The sequence below is a fragment of the Chlorocebus sabaeus genome, chromosome 26 (assembly GCF_047675955.1).
Source record: "Chlorocebus sabaeus isolate Y175 chromosome 26, mChlSab1.0.hap1, whole genome shotgun sequence".
NCBI classification, from domain to species: Eukaryota; Metazoa; Chordata; class Mammalia; order Primates; family Cercopithecidae; genus Chlorocebus; species Chlorocebus sabaeus.
Window position 1 is genome coordinate 8,760,576 of NC_132929.1, and position 21,484 is coordinate 8,782,059.

The 21,484-nt window shown below is 39.4% G+C and overlaps 1 protein-coding gene and 1 non-coding gene across 5 annotated transcripts in view; one reads left to right on the forward strand and one right to left on the reverse strand.

Annotated features, from left to right (window-relative positions):
• FMN1 (formin 1) overlaps positions 1 to 21,484 on the reverse strand; it is a 386,235-nt gene that overhangs the window by 198,164 nt on the left and 166,587 nt on the right. For all 4 annotated transcript variants that reach the window (XM_073012011.1, XM_038009790.2, XM_038009795.2 and 1 more), the window contains one exon: positions 4,141 to 4,934. In XM_073012011.1, coding sequence (XP_072868112.1) covers positions 4,141 to 4,934 — 794 coding nt within the window. The remainder of the gene's footprint in view (positions 1 to 4,140; positions 4,935 to 21,484) is intronic.
• Positions 6,167 to 6,232, forward strand: LOC119628206 (small nucleolar RNA SNORD77). Its single transcript, XR_005244510.1, has one exon. It is a non-coding gene; the product is annotated as a small nucleolar RNA SNORD77 (small nucleolar RNA).

Sequence of the window (21,484 nt, forward strand, 5' to 3'; positions counted from 1 at the left end):
CTTCCTCCAGTCTGTGGCATTTCCATGATGTGTACAAATGGGCATCGTATAAAGGCTGAAAAGATAACCAATTTGAGACGCTGACAGGCTAACTCTGAAGTAGACTGAAAATGGAGTACCAAAGTAAAGATCTGCCTCCTCTTTGGACTTTTTCAACTACTTTTAAATATAGTTTTTAGGATTCATGCAGGTAAACTCTGCAGGGTCCTTAATACGTAAACAGGCTGTGCCTATTTTAAAATACATGATTCCTTGTATCTTAGTCCCCTACACAATACTAACAACAAAAACCAACCAAAAACCTCCTCCATTGCACCTCATGGGATTTCAACTAAAGCAGCCATCGGGAAACTGTGCTGTTTCGTCTTCAGAAACAGGGGCACCCTAGTTTTGAAGGGAAGAAACAAAAGCTGTTGAGAATCAGGGGTAACAGAACAGCGTCTGTGAGCTGACTCCAGTGGTCACTCCTCGGGGCCCTTGAGTCAGAACACATCTCCCGACTGTTTACTTTCTTATCTGAATTTCAAACACTATTAATGCCCACTGGTCAGGTGTGGTAGCTCACACCTGTAATCCAAGCACTTTGGGAGGCTGAGGTGGGCAGATCACTTGGGGTCAGGAGTTCACGATCAGCCTGGTCAACATGGTGAAACCACATCTCTATTAAAATTACAAAAATTAGCTGGGCGTGCTGGTGGGCGCCTGTAATCCCAGCTACTTGGAAGGCTGAGGCAGGAGAATTGCTTGAACCCAGGAGATGGAGGTTGTGATGACCTGAGATCGTGCCACTGCACTCCAGCCTGGGTAACAGAACGAGAGTCCATCTCAAAATAATAATAATAATAATAAACACTCTCAATGCCCACAAATTTCACCTATATACTTATTGTTTATCAAACATATGTATATGTTACAATCCATAACATCTAAAAGGTTTGTTTCCATACATATTTTCTCAGTGAAAACTAAAAAGATAACTATTATTATATGGAATGGTCCACAGAATTTTTTGATACTACAGGTGATTTGATATTTAAAACAGTTGGCAGCCCTGGCTCCTCAGGTCTGCATGTTCACATTTTGCAATAGATCTGCCTTTCCCATGATATATGACATTTTGGTGTTGGCCACATACACTTCTTCTCTCCTCTACTTTTTATTTTTCAAATTATGATTTTGCCAATCGTTGAACCATGTAATAGTATGACATATGGAAGTTATAAAGTATAACAATAGAATGAACACCTGGGAAACCATTACCCAACCCAAGGGCTAGAACATTTCCAGTGAAGCACATCAACGTATGTGTTCCTCCCTCAGCCATACCCCTCTGCTACTCACTTAACTTCAACCTGAAACATAAGCACCATCAATGTTAAGTGCTTATCTCTGTGGTGCTGGGGGAGCAGTGGGAGAAGTGGGATCTTGATTAAGGAAGTCAGTCGGGAATTCTGGAGTGAACACGTGGCATGTTAAGGGCCACTGGTCTGGGCCTCGGGAAGATTCTGGGCAGCTAAGGGTGATGCCTAGAGTGAGGTGATGCAGTGTGTCAGGCCAACTGCTCAGCCCCATCCCCACTTCCTGCACCTGCTTGGCTCTAGCTCCACGGACTCTGAGGTCAGGCCAGTGTAACGAGTAATATAATTCACTTACATTGTGGAGTAAATTGGCTTTGGGAGTCAATGGTGATCAGTTTAAGCACCTGATCACCATTTACAACACTATTTCTATGGGAAAGGCATTTCCATTTCCAATACTGAATGAAACAATTTTGGAACACTGCCTCTCAGTGATTTGGGGACAGCCAGCATTTGGCAGGGCAATAATAAGGACCTGCTTCACAACGAATGACCTGCCATGGTGGTCAGCTGACCCCTGAACATACCATTCTAGCTCAAAAGGCAGGCAGGCAGAGAGAGAGAGAAAGAAAGGAAGACAAGGAGACAAATGAGAAACTTACTAAGAAGATGAAAAGGTAGTTAGATGAGGATTTATTTTGCTTTAAGTGTCTTTTGCTTAGTCTAGAAATCACAAAACAGACACCCAAGAAGGCAAAACGTCAAAAGAAAAAAAAATCAGTTCATACCAGGAGTCAAAAGCAATTTAGGTAGATGAGAAGCAGTGTATACATAATGCTGAAAATTCACATTTTGTTTCTGGCTTCCCAGAAGAGCAAGACCAACATTTATGATGCAATCATTATATAAACTACTTACTCCTCTAGTTGCACAAAATATTAAAATACGATTTTGCCTCCTTTATGAGAAGGTATCCCAAATAATTGCACTTTTGCTCCTAAGCAAATACTCCACAGGCTCTTTGAATCATTTTCATTTAGAAGTAGTAGTGCTAATAGGTACAGAAAGTTGGAGAGACCCATAATAAAAGAACTTGAATATGTGGCACCACCGGAAGTGCCCATGTTGCAGTCTTAACACATCAGAGAGGGGCAGCCCCCGTTTCAGGTTCAAATGCGCACCAAGCAGGGCTCTCTTGATGTCCTATTCATCTACTTTTCATTTTGCTCAAAAGTAAAGCCCTAGATATATGATGAAACCAATGAGACCTTCAGTATTCAATTGTTTTTCTTCTCAAAATGACCAACTACATAAGCAGGAAACAACGTAGACAATGATGATCTCCAGCTTTCCCTTGGTCGTGCGTGAAGGGCCCATATCTCCCAGTGGGACTCTTTGGTGGCTGCTGTGGTCTACAGTTATCTGTTGCTCATGACAGTCTCTCGGGGAAGGGAGTGAAGGCAGGCTAGTGGGACACAGGTGTGGAACAGCTCCCCGTGCTGTCAGACACAGTCGTTCAGGGCTTACAGGTGGGAGGCATCGCCCTGGAATGGCTGTGCACCAATTTGAGAACACTAATAAGGAAACATGACTCAAAATAAATATTCTGGGAAATGATTTTTTAGGAAATGTCTGAGTCTTTATTGGGAAGAAGGGAATACTAGTACTTCAGCTAATGGCAGAAGCTATTACAGGATCATCTCACTTTTTTATGAACCATTCATTTGGGAAATTACAAAGTATAATTGAATTTTGAAAACAAGAAGTATCGGGATGTTCCAAAAACAAACTCTCGGCCCTTATTTTTTGTGAGAGGAAAGGGGAAAATATGAAGCACATATGCTCAGTTTTAGGGTATTCCCCACTCCTCCACAGGGATTTCTAGTTGTTTTATCATTGTGAGTTGTGTGTTATTTTGTTTCATATCCTGCCTGCCCTAAGCAAAATGTTATATACATTGAAGAATGCACTACCACATCATGACTTGGGAAAAGTTGTAAAATGTGTCCTATATTTGCTGTCCTTTACAAAGAAACTTTAAAGGAGAAAGTGGTCAAGAGACAACTTAAGATCTCTTTCACTGTCCTCCTTCCAGGCTCAGAAATAAGGCAGAACAAATCACGCTCAAATCTGTTTGAATGGATGTTTCCAAGCAACTATACCTTGCTGCTTTACAAACCCTGCTTAACAATCGATACAAATGGAAGATGCTTTCAGCTATCCACATACTGACACTTTCTCTGAAGGGCATCAAGGTATAAAGGAAGATGGGAGAGTAATTAGCAGTTAGAAGACATAGAGTTTAAGCACAGAGACTTTGTATTTTAAGACTCTTCTCTGATCTAAAGAACTAATAACTTAGCCATGTCTCATTCTTTTAATAAAAACTGAAAAACACCCATTTCTGTTCAATGTCTATATTACACGGTTGATTATAGCATTTAAAAACAAGACAGTAAAAAGAATTCTAAAAATCCTCATGAGCCTTCAGTATGCAATCAGGTTCAATTCTTTATGATTAGTCATCAATTGTAGCGATGCTGGGGAAAGCCCTGGCTTAGACCCGGACTCTTCTCTAGTCTATAAAATGGACCATGTGCCTTGGAGAAAAACTTAACACTGAACACATTGTTTCTCCCAGCATCTTCAAAGAATACAGAGAGGCCCCGCTGGAGACAGACATTCTCCCCAAACATCCCAACCTTGTTTATCCAAGCATTCACTCTATCACACTTGATAATGGGTGCTACACTATGGAGACATTGACCCGGTAAGAATAAAATATCACTTGGGCCAAATCCTAGGAATTCACACGCTGAGAATGGGATAGGAGAGAACTTACCTCCTATCACTTATTTGTATCCTAGTCCAGTATAGAGGTTTCATGGGACAACTGGGTTCAATGGCTGGTTTTCGAGGACATTGACTGGAAGAAGACCCAAGTCCAAAGAAGAGTCCAGGGGGAGGTGGGGGTGCAAGTCCTGGGGGTGGTGGAGCAGGAGGCGGCCCTCCAGGGTTGGGTGGGGCAGGGGAGTTAGGAAGTGGCGGTGGGGGTGGCGGTGGGGGTGGTGGAGGTCCAGCACTTGAAGATAGAGGTAGAGGTGGTGGTGGAGGAGGCGGCGGAGGTGGTGGCGGTGGCCCAGCACTCACAGGTGGCACTGGAGGTGCTGGAGACAAAGAGCCAAGTCCCAGGGGGAGGGGTGGAGGGGGAGGGGGAGGGATGGATGTTGGCAAGGGCGGTGCGGTAGGCAGAGGCAATGCCTTCTGCTGATTTGATGCCATGCCTTCCATTGGCTGGAGTGCTGCATGGATGTCTTTGTGGTCATTTGGGGGGGAGAGCTGGCTTAAAGAGGAGATATTCAGCTTTTTGGGTACTAATTGATTACTTCTGGTTGTCTTGCTTTCGCCTTCGCAGGGCTTGAGGAAGGTCTCTCTGTCGGTCTGGATGCACACATTTCTGAAGGTCTTTGGAGGGCAGTCATCATTGGTGGAAATGCACACATCTCTCCTCTCTTCACAACCCCCTCGCCATCTGTGTTCTAGCTCGTGTTTCAGATTTTCGATGGTTTCTTCTAGTCTCGCTGTTATCACTGCATGCTCGCCCCGGATATGAAATGCCCGAAGTTCAAACTGGGCCTGTAGGAAAATTCAGTGGGAAAGAAAGTAATGAGTTTATTAAGAACAAATATAAGAATTTAGAAACTCAATAATACCATCACGGTGCCACTGTAGCATGGCCCATATAAATGCAGGGAAATACAGAGACATTCTTTCAAGAATCCATAAAAGTGTACATTTCACTCTGAATTTTCCAGGGACCTAAACAGGCAGGAGTCAAAGCACAATTTCATCTAGCCTGAGCTCACGGGAGATAATTTTCATGGATTAAGGTTTAAAGTACATCTGTTACTTAAGAACTCTTACCCAGTTTTCATATCAAACACATAACTTTTAATAAAGCTTTGGACATGCTTGAATCTCTGTTTTATAACTTTGGGGTTTGGTTTCATAAAAGAAAACTGTAAAGAAAAAAATAGGTTTCGAGCTCCTCTGGCTTAGAGCTGTTGTTCTCCCAGTCTCCTTAGAATGTCTCTCTCACTGAGTTTCCAAGACAATACAGCAGACACAAAAAGCAAGAGAAGCAGCCATGATAACTTACTTTTTTAAAGTTTCCCTATAAAAGCCCCAAGATTAGTATTTCTGTTTCATAATATAGCAATAAGTAAGCAATATAAAACATAATATATGACAGTATATTACAGTATGCCATTTTCTTCTACTTACACAGCACTTTAAACTATGTAAGACAGTAGCCTTTTTAATGCTTATTGCCTCACTTATTTTAATGCACTGAGTCTGTAATTGTACACTTATTAGCACAGAGCTAGAGTACTCGTAGTCATTAACTAACCCGTTCCTGAGCATTCAAAGCTATTCATCCTATGACAGTTAACTGGAAAGCAATCAAATTTAGAATTTGATTAGAGTTTTCAAAATCCAGTTTAACAGTAATTAAATATTTTTGGTCAACTTAATTTCTGCCTCCCCCATGAGATTATAAACTCCACAAGACAAAAATGGTGACAGTATTGTCTTTATACGTGTATCCCAGCAGGTAGCACAGCAAGTACATAGCTTAAAAGAGATGGATGGATAAAAATCATGGGGATAGTTATATTCACTGTCACTGTCCCAAGAGCCTCCCTTATCAAGACTCTCTTCACTTCTCAGCACAAATATCTAGAACACCTAAGCACACACAAGTACAGCTCCTTTTTGCATTAAAAAAGTAAAGAAATATTTTTAACAGTCTTGGAAGGAAAGGTATAAACATGGGAAGTTCGTCTACCTTCATTGAGATAACTTTTATACTATGATGTTTGCATAGTTCAGCAGATTGAATTAGGAAGAGATCTACCACTTATCTGGTATTAAAAAAAAAAACCTAACTTTTAACTATTTTTTACTAGGTTCAACTTTTCCTTAATATTCATTCTCAAGAAAAAAATCCTAGAGAACTATAGTCAGGAGAACTGAAAGACAAAGTTTTTTGAAGGCTAATCTTCTCATACGTGGACATGGTAGCTCTGAGCCAACTCTGAGGGAAGTGGCTAGCTCAGGACACTGTCTATTTCTTGTGCAGTGCAGAGCGTTGAGTGCCTGAATTTGGAGTCACACCACCTGGTTCACATTGTGGTTTAGGCACTTGCAAGTTCTATGACCTTAGACAGGGAACACTGTGTCCCTAAGCCTGAGTTTCTTCAAGTGTAAAGTAGGAATAATAGTGAGCCATCTCTAAGACTTTTATAAAAGTAAAATGAGATACTTCATATAAAACAGTAGGCATTATGCCTGGAACATAGAAATATTTGGATAAATCTTACGGTTAGTTTCTGTTGCTAATGCTAATAGCAAAGCAAGAGACTAACAAATTCCTAATTATTTTTAAAAATTTTCGAACAATGCTACCTTTGTAGAGGGATAGGCATAAAAGTAGGAAAAGCTCAAGCAATCAGAATAAGCAATGTACTGCAAATATGAAAGTTTACCTAGCCTTTTGTGAGTTCTACTACCAATTCCCTAAAAGTAATTTCGAGCTTCACTCAACTGTGAGATCAAGATAATCTTTGTTTCAACATTGTATCATTTCCATCTTCATTTCTCTCTCTTTCCTGTCCACTTCCACCCACATCTTAGCCCTGATTACTACCCTGAATTACTCACCCACATTTTAATTTCACTCTAATGACTAGTTCGCGGTTCTGTCACAACAAACTAACTCTCAGTAGTTACTCTCAACTAAACCTTCTTTCAAGATTAAGAATCAAATATTCAAGAAGCAATAATTTTACTCAATCCTCAACTTCTTAATGATATGAAAGAATTGCAAAGACATATTGAATGGTGAAACTTTCCCTAATAAGGGAAATATTTTTTGGTGAAATTACTGAGTTTCTGCCTCCCCTATCGGATTATAAACTCTAGATGAAATCTTGTATCTACAGCAAAAGCCCTGGCCCCCACCTCCTCCTCTTTCTACCACTAATGATCTTCTAAATCTGTTGAAGCTGATATGTAAAGCTAATATATCATTTTAGCAGCTTGGAGGTAATGCATTTCTTTAGTGTAGTGGGCAGAATACAAATTGGGCAGTAAAGTTCACCTCTCTGTACCTCAGTTTTTTTGTAAGCAAAACGGGGATAATAAAATGTACTTGGGAGCAGAGCAGATATGCCAGGGAGCCAAATTAAGATATGTAAAACAAAATACAGAAGAGTGTTTGAAGAGTGTTTACTATTTCCAGTTTGCTGTCATTATTATTGTCTCTCTAACACCTGACAGATCAGAGCCCAGTGGCCCCATTAGCTTGCTCTTGGTTCTGGGTATGCTTCCCAGCCCCACGCCCCCTACTGTCTACAAGCTCTATGCTTCTAAAGCAAAAAAAAGACAAACCAAAATCCTTCTTAAATTCCTTTAGCTATTGCACTTTCTAACCCTACCTCTTTTCCTTCGCAGCACAGCTTTTTTGAAAAAAAAAAAAACCACTCAACCCATGCTTTATTTTCCTCATTCATTCACTTTTCACCCAGTTACTGGCTTCCATCCCCACTATCCTACTGAAACTCCATGATTTGACTGTTGCATTCAATCAGCACTTTTCAGTGATTTTTGACCTCTCTGCCACATTTGTTAGAGTTGACTGTTCCAGAAGCACTGAAATTCTGCTTCCCTGAACTCGATTCCACCTCTCTCCTTTTGTTTACCTCCTACTTCTCTGCTGCCCCTAGTCAATCTGTAGACTCATTCATCCCTTAAGTGTGGTTTTCTTGGCATATTCCTTGCATTTTTTTCCTTCTCACACTATACAATCTTTCTAGATGATCTCATATACTCATAAGATTAATGACACTAGGTGAGTACCTTCTAACTTGGTACCTTGAGATCGTATTTCCAACTATCCTCTGGATTAATCTACTTAAATATTTAACTAGCTGCCTCAGATCCAACAGGTTGGAAAGTGAACTCATTGTTGCCGAATCCCAATGTGTTCCTCCTCTGAAATTCCTCCTCACCATTAATGGCCTCATCACCTCCAGTCAGCACATCCAGAAACCTGATGTCATGCTGAATTTCTTGCTCTCTCTCATCCTCAACATGCTATTGATCAAGTGTTACCGATTTCTCTTGTCACCCCCACCACCTCAGTCTTTCACTGGACAAAGGCAATGAGCATTTTCTTGACTCAAATTCAGCCACTTTAGTTCCAAGAAGATTTTGAAAAAAATAATAATAAACGCAGATCCCTAGTCCTTAAAATCTCTCCAATAATTAGCTATTACTTGCAGACTACCACTAACTCTTTAGCACAGACACATCAACAGCTCTTCTGATCTGTTTTCTGACCAGCTTCTCCACTACTAGCTTTTGTCTCTTCCCTGGATATGCCCCGGATTCCAGTCTTCTAAACAGGCCCATGCTCTTTCATGCAGTCTTTGTGAATACTGTCCTCTTCCAATACCCTTCCTCTGTTGCAAACACCCAAGGTAGGGGGCAGATTACCAGGCACAGACTCCATGAATGGGTTCCTCACATACTGTATTCACTGATACGGAAAATGACCAAATAAGAAGGAAAACAATGAATTTCCATGTACTGCACACCAAGACGCTGAGATGATAGTATGACAGTAAGAAATCTTTCTGGATCACTAAAATTTAATTGCCTCTCTCTGCCCCTCACCCCCCAAAAAAACACTTGCCTTTGACTTTTCTTGTTTCATAATCTCTTTTGATCATTCCAATTTTGTCTTGGTTGTGTTCATGATCTCAGTGTGGCAGAGCAACTGAAAGTGATAAAAGTAATAAGCACCTCATTCATTCTCTGTCCATATCGTACCAATTATTTCAAATTGTGTCTGGCTTTATTATAAATGAAGCATCTCAAGTTCATGCATACCATGAACTGAAGCCTTGGGAAAGTTAATCTTTAAACACTTATTTTTATTTCCTGTTAGCTACCACTTCTACTTTGTACATGGATATTATGTGCTATTCCCCCTCCTTTATCCAGATACAAAGCTAAAAAGACTGGTAATGATTTGGTGATTCTAATACAGACCAGAACTTTGTTAGATAATCATGTACCCCCAATCTTTGCCCAGAATCCTGAGAATCTTTAGGAAGTGTCAAGATCAGTCCCTTACAAAGGAAGCTACAGATAATGCCAGGTCAAGGAAACAAAATGCCTTTATATCCTGTTAACTTCACTTACACATTGAACATGTGCTTGTAAGCAGTATCCAATTATAAGCCCTCCTTTTATTTTTAGATATATGTTCTTGAAGACATATAAAGAAAATCTCAAGATTTCCCCTTTCTCTCACTCTCCCTGCTAAAAATCTGCTGATTTGACCCCAATACATAATTTGAAAAGAGACAGGTGCTGAGGTTTGATATCTTTCCAGTTTTTAAGTTTTACCTACCTTCCTTTACTCTTAATTTGTTTGCTTCAATTGCTTTCATTTTTAATCACATCCTTTTCTCACCTGCAATAGTCTGCTATAATAATATATGTCCATCTCTTAGTAAGAAAGATTCAAACTTACTAGCTTTGAGAGGACAATGCCAATTAAACCATCCTGTTTTGATTACCTTTTCTTCCTAGTGGCACAATTTTTATCTTTCTAACAAAGTGGTTCTCAAGCCCTGCTCCCATTAGAATCACCTGGAGAGTTTTGTGGATGACACTAGTGCTCAGGCCCATCCCCAGAAAACCCCATTTAATTAGTCTGAGATGATGCCTTTGCACAGGTGTCTTTAAAGCACCGCAAAAGATTCTAATGGGACCCAGAGGTGAAATAAACAACAACTGTTCTTAATCTGAATTCTGCTCTAACACAGCTGAGACAGTGTAACGACACAGTATCAACGGGTTATTCTGGCAATGACTTTCACTTGGGTCATTTCAGCATCTCCAAAGAAATGTGTTATTTGGTATAGTCCCTTTCCTAACTCTGATATGCCCAATAAAGGGAATATTCCTTCATTGTCCAGATTGAGAATAGTTATTCTACACAGCAGACAAGCCTAAATTCTTTCCATGATACTCATGGCTCTTCAAAACTTGGCCTCTGCCTGCTCGCCCAGATATTTCCCTACTCTTTCCCTATGCTACACCACTACAGACGACCAACACCCACATCTCTACTCTCTCACACATGCTGTTTCATCTACTTAGAGCTCCTTTTATCCATTTTCGCCTAGTGAAAGCTCTGAAAAAAAAATGCAATCAAGCTCAACTGAATCTTCTGGCTTAAACTTTTCTTAATTCTGCTTGGCAAAAGTTTTCCTTTTTGTTTCCAAACAACATTCTAGGTTCGCATTGCATTATAGTCATTTATGTTTATCTTCTTTCAAATCTAAAAACTGCAGGCAGTTAGGGACCACAAGTTAATGATATTTGAACCTCCGGAGCATCACACACTGCTTGCCTAGTTAGCCATCCACAAATGCTTATTGATTTTAGTGTTAAATATTAAGACTTCCTCAAGCCTCTGTATTACCCATCCATTTGTAAGTGAAACTCCAAAAAAATTTAAGGAGAGATAAAGATCTTTTTCTCTTTGCTATTCCCATACACAGCAAACTCTTAAGACCTGTTGTCAATTGTTAGCCATTACAGACTAATACTGAAATGAGAGCAGACATACTAAACACTCCTCTGATCTCTTTTCTGATACTTGCTCCACTTTTGGACTAGAACACTCATAAAACACCCAAGTTTTTATTAATGAAGGTATTTCTAAAAGTTGATGTTGATCATGTTAGTTTTAATAATTCAAAATACTTAATATAGACAAAATTCTCTTCACAGTCAGCTCAAAGGCTATTCCCATACATATAATGAACTAGCCAGTAGAAATGAACCACATTTGTGATTCTAATCTGATTAGGAACTGGACTCTAGCAACTTCCCCAGCCTCCTTTGGGGATGGTTCTCCCTTCCCCTACCAAATCCTCATTATTTTTTAATATCCTCCCCATTACCACTGCTCAGAGATATCATCGAAGGAACACACTGTACTGAAACCGGCTAGTTTTTTGTATTTTTTTTAGTAGAGACGGGGTTTCACCATGTTAGCCAGGATGGTCTTGATCTCCTGACCTTGTTATCCGCCCGTCTCGGCCTCCCAAAGTGCTGGGATTACAGGCTTGAGCCACCGCGCCCGGCCTTCTCTTGTTTATAACATCTCTGACCTCTTTTTTCCATTTCCATCAGAACTTCCATCTAGATTCTTCCAGCAGTGTTGTAATTGTTCTCCCTGACTCCTGACTCTCACCTTGAATCTATCTTTCACACCAGTGCCAGGTTAGTCTTCCGGAAGTACAGATTTATTCAGCTTTCCTCACAGTTTCAGCATGTCCAGTGGCTCCCCATTATATCTACCACTATCTCCCTTCTCTGAATTTATTTATTTATTTACTTAGAGAAAGGGTCTCACTCTGTCTTCCAGGCTGAAATGCAGTGGCAAGATCTCAACTCATGGCAGCCTCCACCTCCTGGGCTCAAGCAGTCCTCTCATCTCAGCCTCCTGTATAGCGGAGACTACAGGTACATGCCACCATGCCCAACTAATTTTGTATTTTTTGTAGAGACAGGGTTTCACAGGCTGGGTGTGGCGGCTCATGCCTGTAATCCCAGCACTTTATGAAACCCAAGCAACAGAGGAGACTTTTGCTTGTCTGGTCCCCACAAGCATGTCTGTCAAAAAGAAGGTGGAAAAACGCCTACTGATGAAAGACATCGTGTGGGTGCCAAGCACTGTGGAAAAATCATCCGTTAGCATTGTGTTGTTACGAACATTCTCTCTACGTGGTGCTGCCAGGGCCAATAAAAAATCAGGTTATCTGCTGTACAACTTGACTAAGTCAGTCTTTTCCAGGGACTCTTCCAAATTCTACATCCCTAGGCTGGGGAAAGCTAGACAGTCCTTGGGGGCTGCATGGAGGCTCAACAACGCTTTGCCACCTCTGAAAAGTGTAGTGTGAGCAGAGGGAAGGAAAGGAAAGTGAGGCTTGGGAGCACAAAATGCCTCGAAGGGATGGGATTCAGTTCTTACAGAATGCTTAGGCAAGGCAAGGAGATGGTGATTCTATGGCTTTGGATGTGCGTATGAGTTTTTTCTGTTTTCTTTTTGAAGGTTGCCCAGAGACTTCAATAACCCTTTAGTTAATTGGCTTATACTTGCCACTGTAAAAACAAAAGTTTTTATTAATGAAGAGAATGGCACTGGGTTTGATGAGAACCCCATAAATTAACAAAAGCTGGTTTTAATTAACTATTACAATTTTTTTGTTCTTATCAGAAATGAAAGCACATCAAGTTACAACCAAAAGGCCGTCTCAAGGACACTTAGAAACATGAGGCACATTTGACACATTTCTGTAATTAGAACTTGCTGGGAGGGATAAAGACATAGAGAAACAGGGCAGGGAAAGAAGGGGTAAAGAGTAATTGACACGAAGCTGACTCCGAGTAAAACCCAATGCATGCAATGCTGGAGAGTACACATGTGTAAAAACGGTGCTGACCTCCAGCAATCACCTGCCACGCTGATGCTTGGGAAAGACGAGAAGAGAATCCAAACCAACATGGCGTGAGTGTTCCAGGCACTATGCTAGGTGCCTTCATCCTTGCATCTCTGCAAGGCAGACATTCTGGGGGAGGTATTAATCTGTATAAGATCCCACAGCTAAAAAATAGTAACAAGGGGATTTCAATCCTGGCTGATATAAAAATTTATGCTCTTTCTGCCTTACTATTTTGAATTAATAACAGATGACTCCCTAAACTGATATCCAGTAAACACCAGTAACTCATAATTAATGATTAGTAACACTTATGTTCCACCTATTATTTACAATGTATTTGCATTACATCAATGCATATAATTACGACAACAATCTGTGACAGTACTGGTAATGTGGCTGTTTTCCAGATGAAGAAAGAGAAGCACTGAGGAATTAAGTAAATTGCCAATAAAAGACAGACTAAGTCTACTATCCACCTTATCACTGATCTTCAGTGGCTAATAATCCTTCCCATGCAATACATTTTAGGAAGTCAGTATGCTAACACGCAAAAAAAAGATACTTTCTAGTCTCAGATGCTTTCTTCAAAATACTTGCCCTCCGTCCTCCTGAAAAAGAAATGGAATGATTAAGTAAATAATTGATTTGAAGTTTCTTGGCTCTCAGGTGGAAAAAGCATTGGGTTCAAAGACTTGAATTCTACTCCTGGTTATCTCAATCATTAGCTACTTGCTCTTAGCCAAGTTTTAAATTTCCTCTAAGCCTCATTTTATATCTATCTCAAATGAGAGGTTTAAAGTATTTAGTCATTAAGATTTCCTCTAGTACTAAAACATTAATAATTTCCACACCCAAGACTCTCATATCACTTTGTTTCAAAGCTTCTTTGAACACATCTCTATTCATGAATACTTCATAAGGGCTTAAAGCACAGTATTATCTAAGCAATACAAAGAGAGAGCCTCAATTCTCATTGTGAATGCAAATGTTCACACAAAATCAGATTCAACAAGGTGCTCTGAAAACCAGTGATGAGTATGCAGTTTAGACAAAATTTTTTTTTTTTTTTTTTTTTGGAGACAGAGTCTCTGTCATCAGGCTTGAGTGCAGTGGTGCGATCTTTACTCACTTCAACCTTCGCCTCCCACGTTTAAGTGATTCTCCTGCCTCAGACTCCCAAGAAGCTGGGACTACAGGCGCATGCCACCACGCCCAGCTAATTTTTGTATTTTCAGTAGAGACAGGGTTTCACCATGTTGGCCAGGATGGTCTCGATCTCTAGACCTTGTGATCCCCCGCCTCAGCCTCCCAAAGTGCTGGGATATGAGTCACTGCATCCAGCCTATCCATTATTTTTGAAAGGTGATAGTTAATTACAAGTATTAAGGAATACACCTTTAAAATCAGCAAATATAACCATGGGTAGTCATCCAAGGAAGTAGCAAGAAAGTAAAACAAATGTTTGAAATCTGCACTGAGGTTTATACTTGAGACACAAAACAAAATTGTAGCCAGAGTGCATTTTATGAAATAAAAGGCATTGTTACTCACGGGGAAACTTCAGTAACATTTTATTTCTAAGTTTTTAATATCCAAAACGTAAGTCACAGAATCAATATATATCCATGGAAATGACTTTCAGACTCCATTTTTCCAAAAAGTAGTTCTAAACCCGAAGAGCAAACCTAAGACTGCACATTTTAGGCGATGAGCCAACATACTAATTCCTTCTCTATTAAAAGAGAGAGCTTGCAATTTTATGTTGTATTATTATTATCACTACTGAAGCTGCAGCTAGTCCAATGAGGCATTACACATTCTAGAGTACATTCAAGTTTAGAAGAAACAGATGATAAGCCCTGGTCCTTAATACACTGTGACGAACTGTGGTTCTCCAATTAATTACAGCAATCATTTTAATATTTCCCTCTAGATTCCTCACACACTTGTCTATAAAGGGATACTATCCCATGGCCAATGTCCATCTGCACAACAGGATCATTTTGAAAACTATGATGTGGATTCCTCAATCATGTTTGCCTTACATACTCCCAACACTTAGTACATTTCTCAAACTGGAATTCGGTAGGAAATGAAAAAATGACATTAGGTCAATTATACAGAATTATCAAATGGTGTCAGTTGATATCAAAAGGGGCCAGCTGTTGAGTTCTTTCTAGTGTAAAAGCTGAAACTTATGCATAAGACTCTAGGAGTATTGACTAGAGTCAATCACAGTCAAGTTCCCACAACTTTACAAATGATACAGCTCTCTGGGAGCAAGAAGAGGCTCAGAGGAGTGGTTGGTGATAAATGTTCTGCGATGAGCTTACTCTTTATAGCAGTGCTGTATAAATCTTGTAGAAGACAAACAGGTTTTCATTACAACAAAGATGGCACCCCTACCAGCCAATATTCAAACAAGCTTTGATGAGCATCTGCAAAGTACCAGATGATCCTGTGAAAAATAAGAAACCATTTGCCCAGTGCAGTGGCTCATGCCTGTAATCCCAGCACTTTGGGAGGCCAAAGCAGGCGGATCATGAGGTCAGGAGATACTGACTATCCTGGCTAACAAGGTGAAACCCTGTCTCTACTAAAAAAATACAAAAAAATTAGCTTGGCCTGGCGGCGGGCGCCTGTAATCCCAGCTACTCGGGAGGCTGAGGCAGGAGAATGGCGTGAACCCAGGAGGCGGAGCTTGCAGTGAGCTGAGATCAAGCCGCTGCACTCCAGCCTGGGTGACAGAACGAGACTCTGTCTCAAAAACAAACAAACAAACAAACAAAAACAACCATTCATACTTTGAGAAGCTCACATTCTAGGTAGAAATAATAATATATTTGTAAGTTACGATTAATTTCCAGGACAACTGAGCTGGTGTGAGTTTTACAGTGCTATTATTCTTATTATTATTTAGACATAATTTTTTCCTTGACAACTGAAGAAAACCCAGGATCATACCATCAACTGCATTTGATTCATCCAGCAAACGCATACCAAGTCATTTGTGTTCACTGTATATTCCATCAGCAACAAGCTACTCCAAGCCCAACCATCATGCACAAACCAACCTCCCTGAATTAATTTTTGCAAGTAAGCAAGGCGATATTTGGCTTTCCACCTTCATTACTTAAACAAATGACCAGTGATGCATGCCTGGATCACAATCACCTTCTCCTTGCCACTTCGAGTTTTCCCAGGGATTAGTCACTTGATAAATCTGCCACTGAATGGGTTTTAAATTATAGGCCAATCGACAGGGCAAACAAACAAGAGGGTTTGCTTGTCTTTCTTTAGGATTTGGGTTCTGGCTTAGGATGCCTCCTCTAGAAGAAGCTAGGAAGGGAAATGTTTTAAATTTCCAAAAATTGCTCACCCCAGCCAAAAGGCACACTCATTATACAAGACATAAGTTGAGATGCCAGAAAGGGATCACAGAATTGAATATAGTCTTAATTCCTTAAGAAAGAGACCCAACAAGAAATATTTTCTACTAGAATTTGAGTGTCTAGGTCAGTTTGGAAAAAAAAAAAAAACTAAAATAGGGTCACAGTACTTGGCTTTAGCTCTGCATAAGGCTGCTATATAACCTTAAATTTGCTTTATATATCTGGCTTTTTTTTTTCTTTACAAACCAGGTTTCTAGGGATCCAAGGAGGTGCTTCAGTTCTGTAAACACTTAGTTTTCACACTATTTTAAAATAACATTTAATCTTAAATATTGTGATTTTTAAAACTGTACAGTATTATGCCACAAATTTTACACATTTATATACCAACAGCACACCTACTACTGGGGTACTTGGTTTTCTGTTTTATTTCAGTCTTTGGAATACCAAATTTTCTCTGATTTTCTGAATCTATGTCTCTAAAATGGTTTCATTGATTAGGGAAAATTATAACTGGTCTATTTTCCTTCTTTTTCTTTTTTCTTCTTTTAAAATTCAGAATCATGCATATACACTTTGGGAGGCCGAGGAAGGCGGATCATCTGAGGTTAGGAGTTCAAGATCAGCCTGGCCAATGGAAAAACCCCATCTCTACTAATAACACACAAAAAGCCGGGCGTGGTGATGCACGCTTGTAATCCCAGCTACTCAGGAGGCTGATGCACAGAAATTACTTGAACCTGCGAGGCGGAGGTTGCAGTAAGCAGAGATTGTGACACTGCACTCCAGTCTGGGTAACAAACTGAAACTATGTCTCAAAAAAGAAAGAAATTTCCTATAATTCATGTTTAATTTTAGAGACTCTTTTACTTTATTTCATTCTATTCAAACCCTGGGATTTTAACAGGAATTTTTTTTTTTTTTCAAAAAATGATTCCATTTGTAACTATGTATTTTGTAAAATGTGGTTTTTGAGATTTTCTGTCACTAAAATATTACATTAAAATTAATTAAATTTTGTGCTAACATAAGACTCAACAGTCTCTGATTCAACTTCTCAGTCAACTTTGTCGTCACCAAAAAAGCATCTTAATGAAAACCCAGAAGAATATACTTAGGACCTTGGATTAGGCAGAGTTCTTACATATGCCATCAAAAGCATGATTCATTTAGCAAAGGACAGCAAAAGCGTGATTCATTTAGGATATTGTACTTAGCTTGATTTAGGCACTCTGCAATGTATACACATATGAAAACACAATATTGTACACCATAAGCATATACAATTGTTGTCAACTAAAAAATTAATTTTTAAAAAAGCATGATCCATTTAAAAATTGATCAATTAGACCTCTTCACAATTAAAATTTTCTGTTTGTTTCAAGTCTGTAAGCCACACAGGGAAAAAACGTTGGAAAACAAATAACTGACAAAGGACTTGTTTCCGGAGCATAGCGAGAACTCAGTTAAAACAAAAATAAGGAGGAAAAAAAAAAAACTCCCTCCACCCTCCAAGAATGGGTAAAAGATTTGAACAGATAATCTACCAAGGGAGACATGTGAATAGCAAATAAGCACATAAAAAGATGTTCAACATCACTAGTCATCTCAATAGACAGACACAAATTAAAACCACGTAAGGTATCACCACTGCACGCCTACTGGAAGAAGGGAGGAGAGCGAAGAGTGAGAGAAGAAAACAGACCAACCTGACAATACCAAGTGCTGGTGAGAATGTGGAACAACTAGAACTCTCAGATTGCAGACGGGAATGGACAGTGGTACAGCCACTTCGGAAAGCAGTTCGGCCATTTCTTATAAAGTTAAACATACACTTTCCATATCAACTATCAATCCCACTCCTACACATTTGCCCAAATGAAACAGAAACATAGGTTAACATGAAAACCCATATACCAATGTTTTTGGTAGCTTTGTCAGTAATAGCCTGTGATGGTTAACTTTATGTGTCAACTTGACTGGCCCCCAGGGTGTACCGTTATTTGGCCAAACATTATTCTGGGTGTGTCTGTGAAGGCGTTTTGGATGAGGTTAACATTTAAATCTGGAGGCTGGGTAAAGAAGATTGCCCTCCCTAATGTAGGTTGGCCTTGTGCAATCTGTTAAAGGCCTCAAAAGAACAAAAAGGCTGACTCTCACACTACTAAGAAAAAATTCCTCCTGCCCAATGGCTTTCCAACTGGGACATGGGTTCTCTTCCTGTCTTTACACTTGAACTCTTCTTGGGTCTTGAGTCTGCCAGGCTTTGCATGAGAACTACACCCCCAGCCCTCCTGGATCTCAGGTCTCTAGACACAGATCAGAGCTATACTGTTGGCCCTCCTAGAGCTCCAGTTTACCCTGCAGATTTTGGAACTTATCAGCCTCCATAATCATGTGAGCCAATTCTTTACAATAAATCTCTTCATATACATTTTAAAATATTCACATTAACATATATCTATATATTTTATGTATATACACACACAGACACACACGTCCCATTAGTTCTATTTCTCTGAAAAACCCTGATGAATACATTGCCCACAATTAGAAGGCACCCAAATGTTCTTCAACTGGTGAAAAAATAAAACTGCGGAAGGTGCGCCAAGTGGAATCCTACTCAGAAGTAAAAAGAAATGGACTTCAGGTAGAGGTAACAATATGGATGACTCTCAAATGCATTCTGTTAAGTGAAAGGAGCTGGCTCAACAGACTATACATTGCATGGTTCTATGTATATGACTTTCTGGCAAAATCAAAACCGTACTGATAGAAAACATCAATGGATGCCAGGAGCCTGGGGTCAGAAGAGGGGTTGTCTTCCAATGGACACAGGGAAATGTTTTATGGTGATGGAAATGTTCTATATCCTGACTGTAGTATGTTTACATGACTGCATATTTTTGGTGACACCTCAGATGATACACTTAAAACAGCAATTTTTTATTGCATGTAAAATTATATTTCAACGAAAAAAATCTCTTAAAGATTGACATTATAAGTGAAACACATATGTTAGATGAATTAAAAATTGTAAAATAAATGAACACTACTAAAATGTTACACAAAACTTGGGCTTCCACAGCAAGATTCTGTCTGCAACAAAATCTCTCTCTGTCGAAAAGAGACATTATCACAGACAGTAGGGTAAAACGAGTTCCAAAGTAAAGTACTACTCACATCTTCAAAAGAGACTCAAGTGTTCAAATTTCTTGAGGTAAAAGTTTAACCTCTTTCATCAATACTACAGCGTTTTGCACTCCTATGACCCACCTTTTAGAGGTTTCTCCGTCGAGGTGAAGTCAGTGCTAAGATAGGATTAGTAGTAATCCTCTAAGATGGCACTGCCACATTCAGTATCATTCTTTCACTGCAGCTACGTGAGAACATGGCCAGGGGAGGGAGTGAATGGCAACCAAAAGCTCACCGTGTTAAATTAAGCAGAATATTATGTTGCATTTAACATTGTGATGTCGCATTTCTTTACCTTTCTCTACAGCCTATTTTCTATCACAGTACTTATGATGAGTGTGATTTTTTCATAGTAGTTCATCAATAAATGCTTCCAAACAAAAAAAAGTTCCTGCTTTTATAAGAAAAAAAGACCTAATATCTTCTATTCCCAAGCCAGCTTGAAGAATTTTTTTAAGTTTTGTTTTTCTTAAGCCAGTCTCCAACACAAGATCAGGTTTAGCTTAAAGGACTACTTCGGGTTATTTTCTTTTATGCAATAGATTAATATTTTTTCTTAGTTTTAAAGAACACCACCTATCAAAACAGATAGTCTATCCCACAGTGCAATTAGAATAGTTTCCTCCTATATTTAAAAGGATCTCCAAGACAGATAAGGGCTATTATTCCATCAGTATAGTAAGCTGCAAATTCTCCCTCAGGTCCCTACTCTGTAAAATGAGGATGATAATACCCATCTTGCTTCCTGATATATTTTTCATGGGGAGAGAAAGACTCTGAAGAAACTTCACAACAAATATAAAAACACCCTGAGAAACACTGAAGGATTAATATCATATTGGATACAACTAACAGCAACTATTTGGGATTATAGTGCATTATCAATCAGAACCTATGAGCACAACCCTGACATCTATGTATAGTTTATATGTTTGTTTAGATGGTGGTGGCCTTAGAGAAAAGCGTGAACATATTGTGGCTAAGTGAAATTCAACATTTTTTCTACACAAATTGCATTAAGCAGGATCCATATATCATGAGAACGTATATCAAAAGGAACCATCATTGCATCATGCAATAAAAAGCTAGGAAATCACTTGTGTACAAGACACACTGAAGTTTTGTTGAGTCTTTTTCAAGCAATTTTTTAACATATTTATTGATAGGTATGTCTCCTGTCTTTCACCCCTACCTAAAAAGTGCTTAAGGTCTCCTTTTCTCTGTTCATCCATCACCGGAAAAAAAAAAAAAAAAAAAGAAGGGCAAAATATTTGCCTTACCTCTATCCCTTCTTCAAAATAAAATCCCCCATGATATGCATTAACAAATGTTGCTCCAAAGGATTAGCAGTTACTTATTATCTTTGTATCTTTACCATACGCTCTGTGTAATTTCTCCAAAGGCTGGTTTAGGTTGCCACCACTGTGCTGAAAATGCCCACATAAATAACTAACAGCTTCCTAAACCATCCAATTTGGTGGATTTTTCCTCATTCTCCTTTGGAACTCTGCACAGCTTACCTTGAGAACAGCCTCTTGGATTCTTTGATAGTACAAATTCCTGGTCCTCTCCCTCCCTTTGAGATTATCCTGCCTGCTGTGCTACCTTCTCTTCCTCCTTCCATCTTTTAAATATGTCACATTTATGGGGATTCATATTTTTATCTTTTGTTCACTGATGTATCACTGTAGCAGGGGTAACTGAATTAATGAATTCTTCAATATCCTAGCTGACTGTTAGAAATCCTTAAAGCCACAGTGCTCACAACTACTGGGTTCTGTTAGCAAAAGAAAAACAAGGAAGAAGGAACTGTAATATTAAGCAGTGCCCATGAACAGCCTGTTACATACACGATAAAAACTGATTTGTATGATTATTGCGATTATTCCTCAGCCAGGTCACAGCTGCTAAATGCATAGCTCACTGTGACTACATTCTTCCCAACAAACCTCGCACTCTTAAGTCCAAATTGACAGGTCTATCTCCACACAGACACGGTTAAGATGGT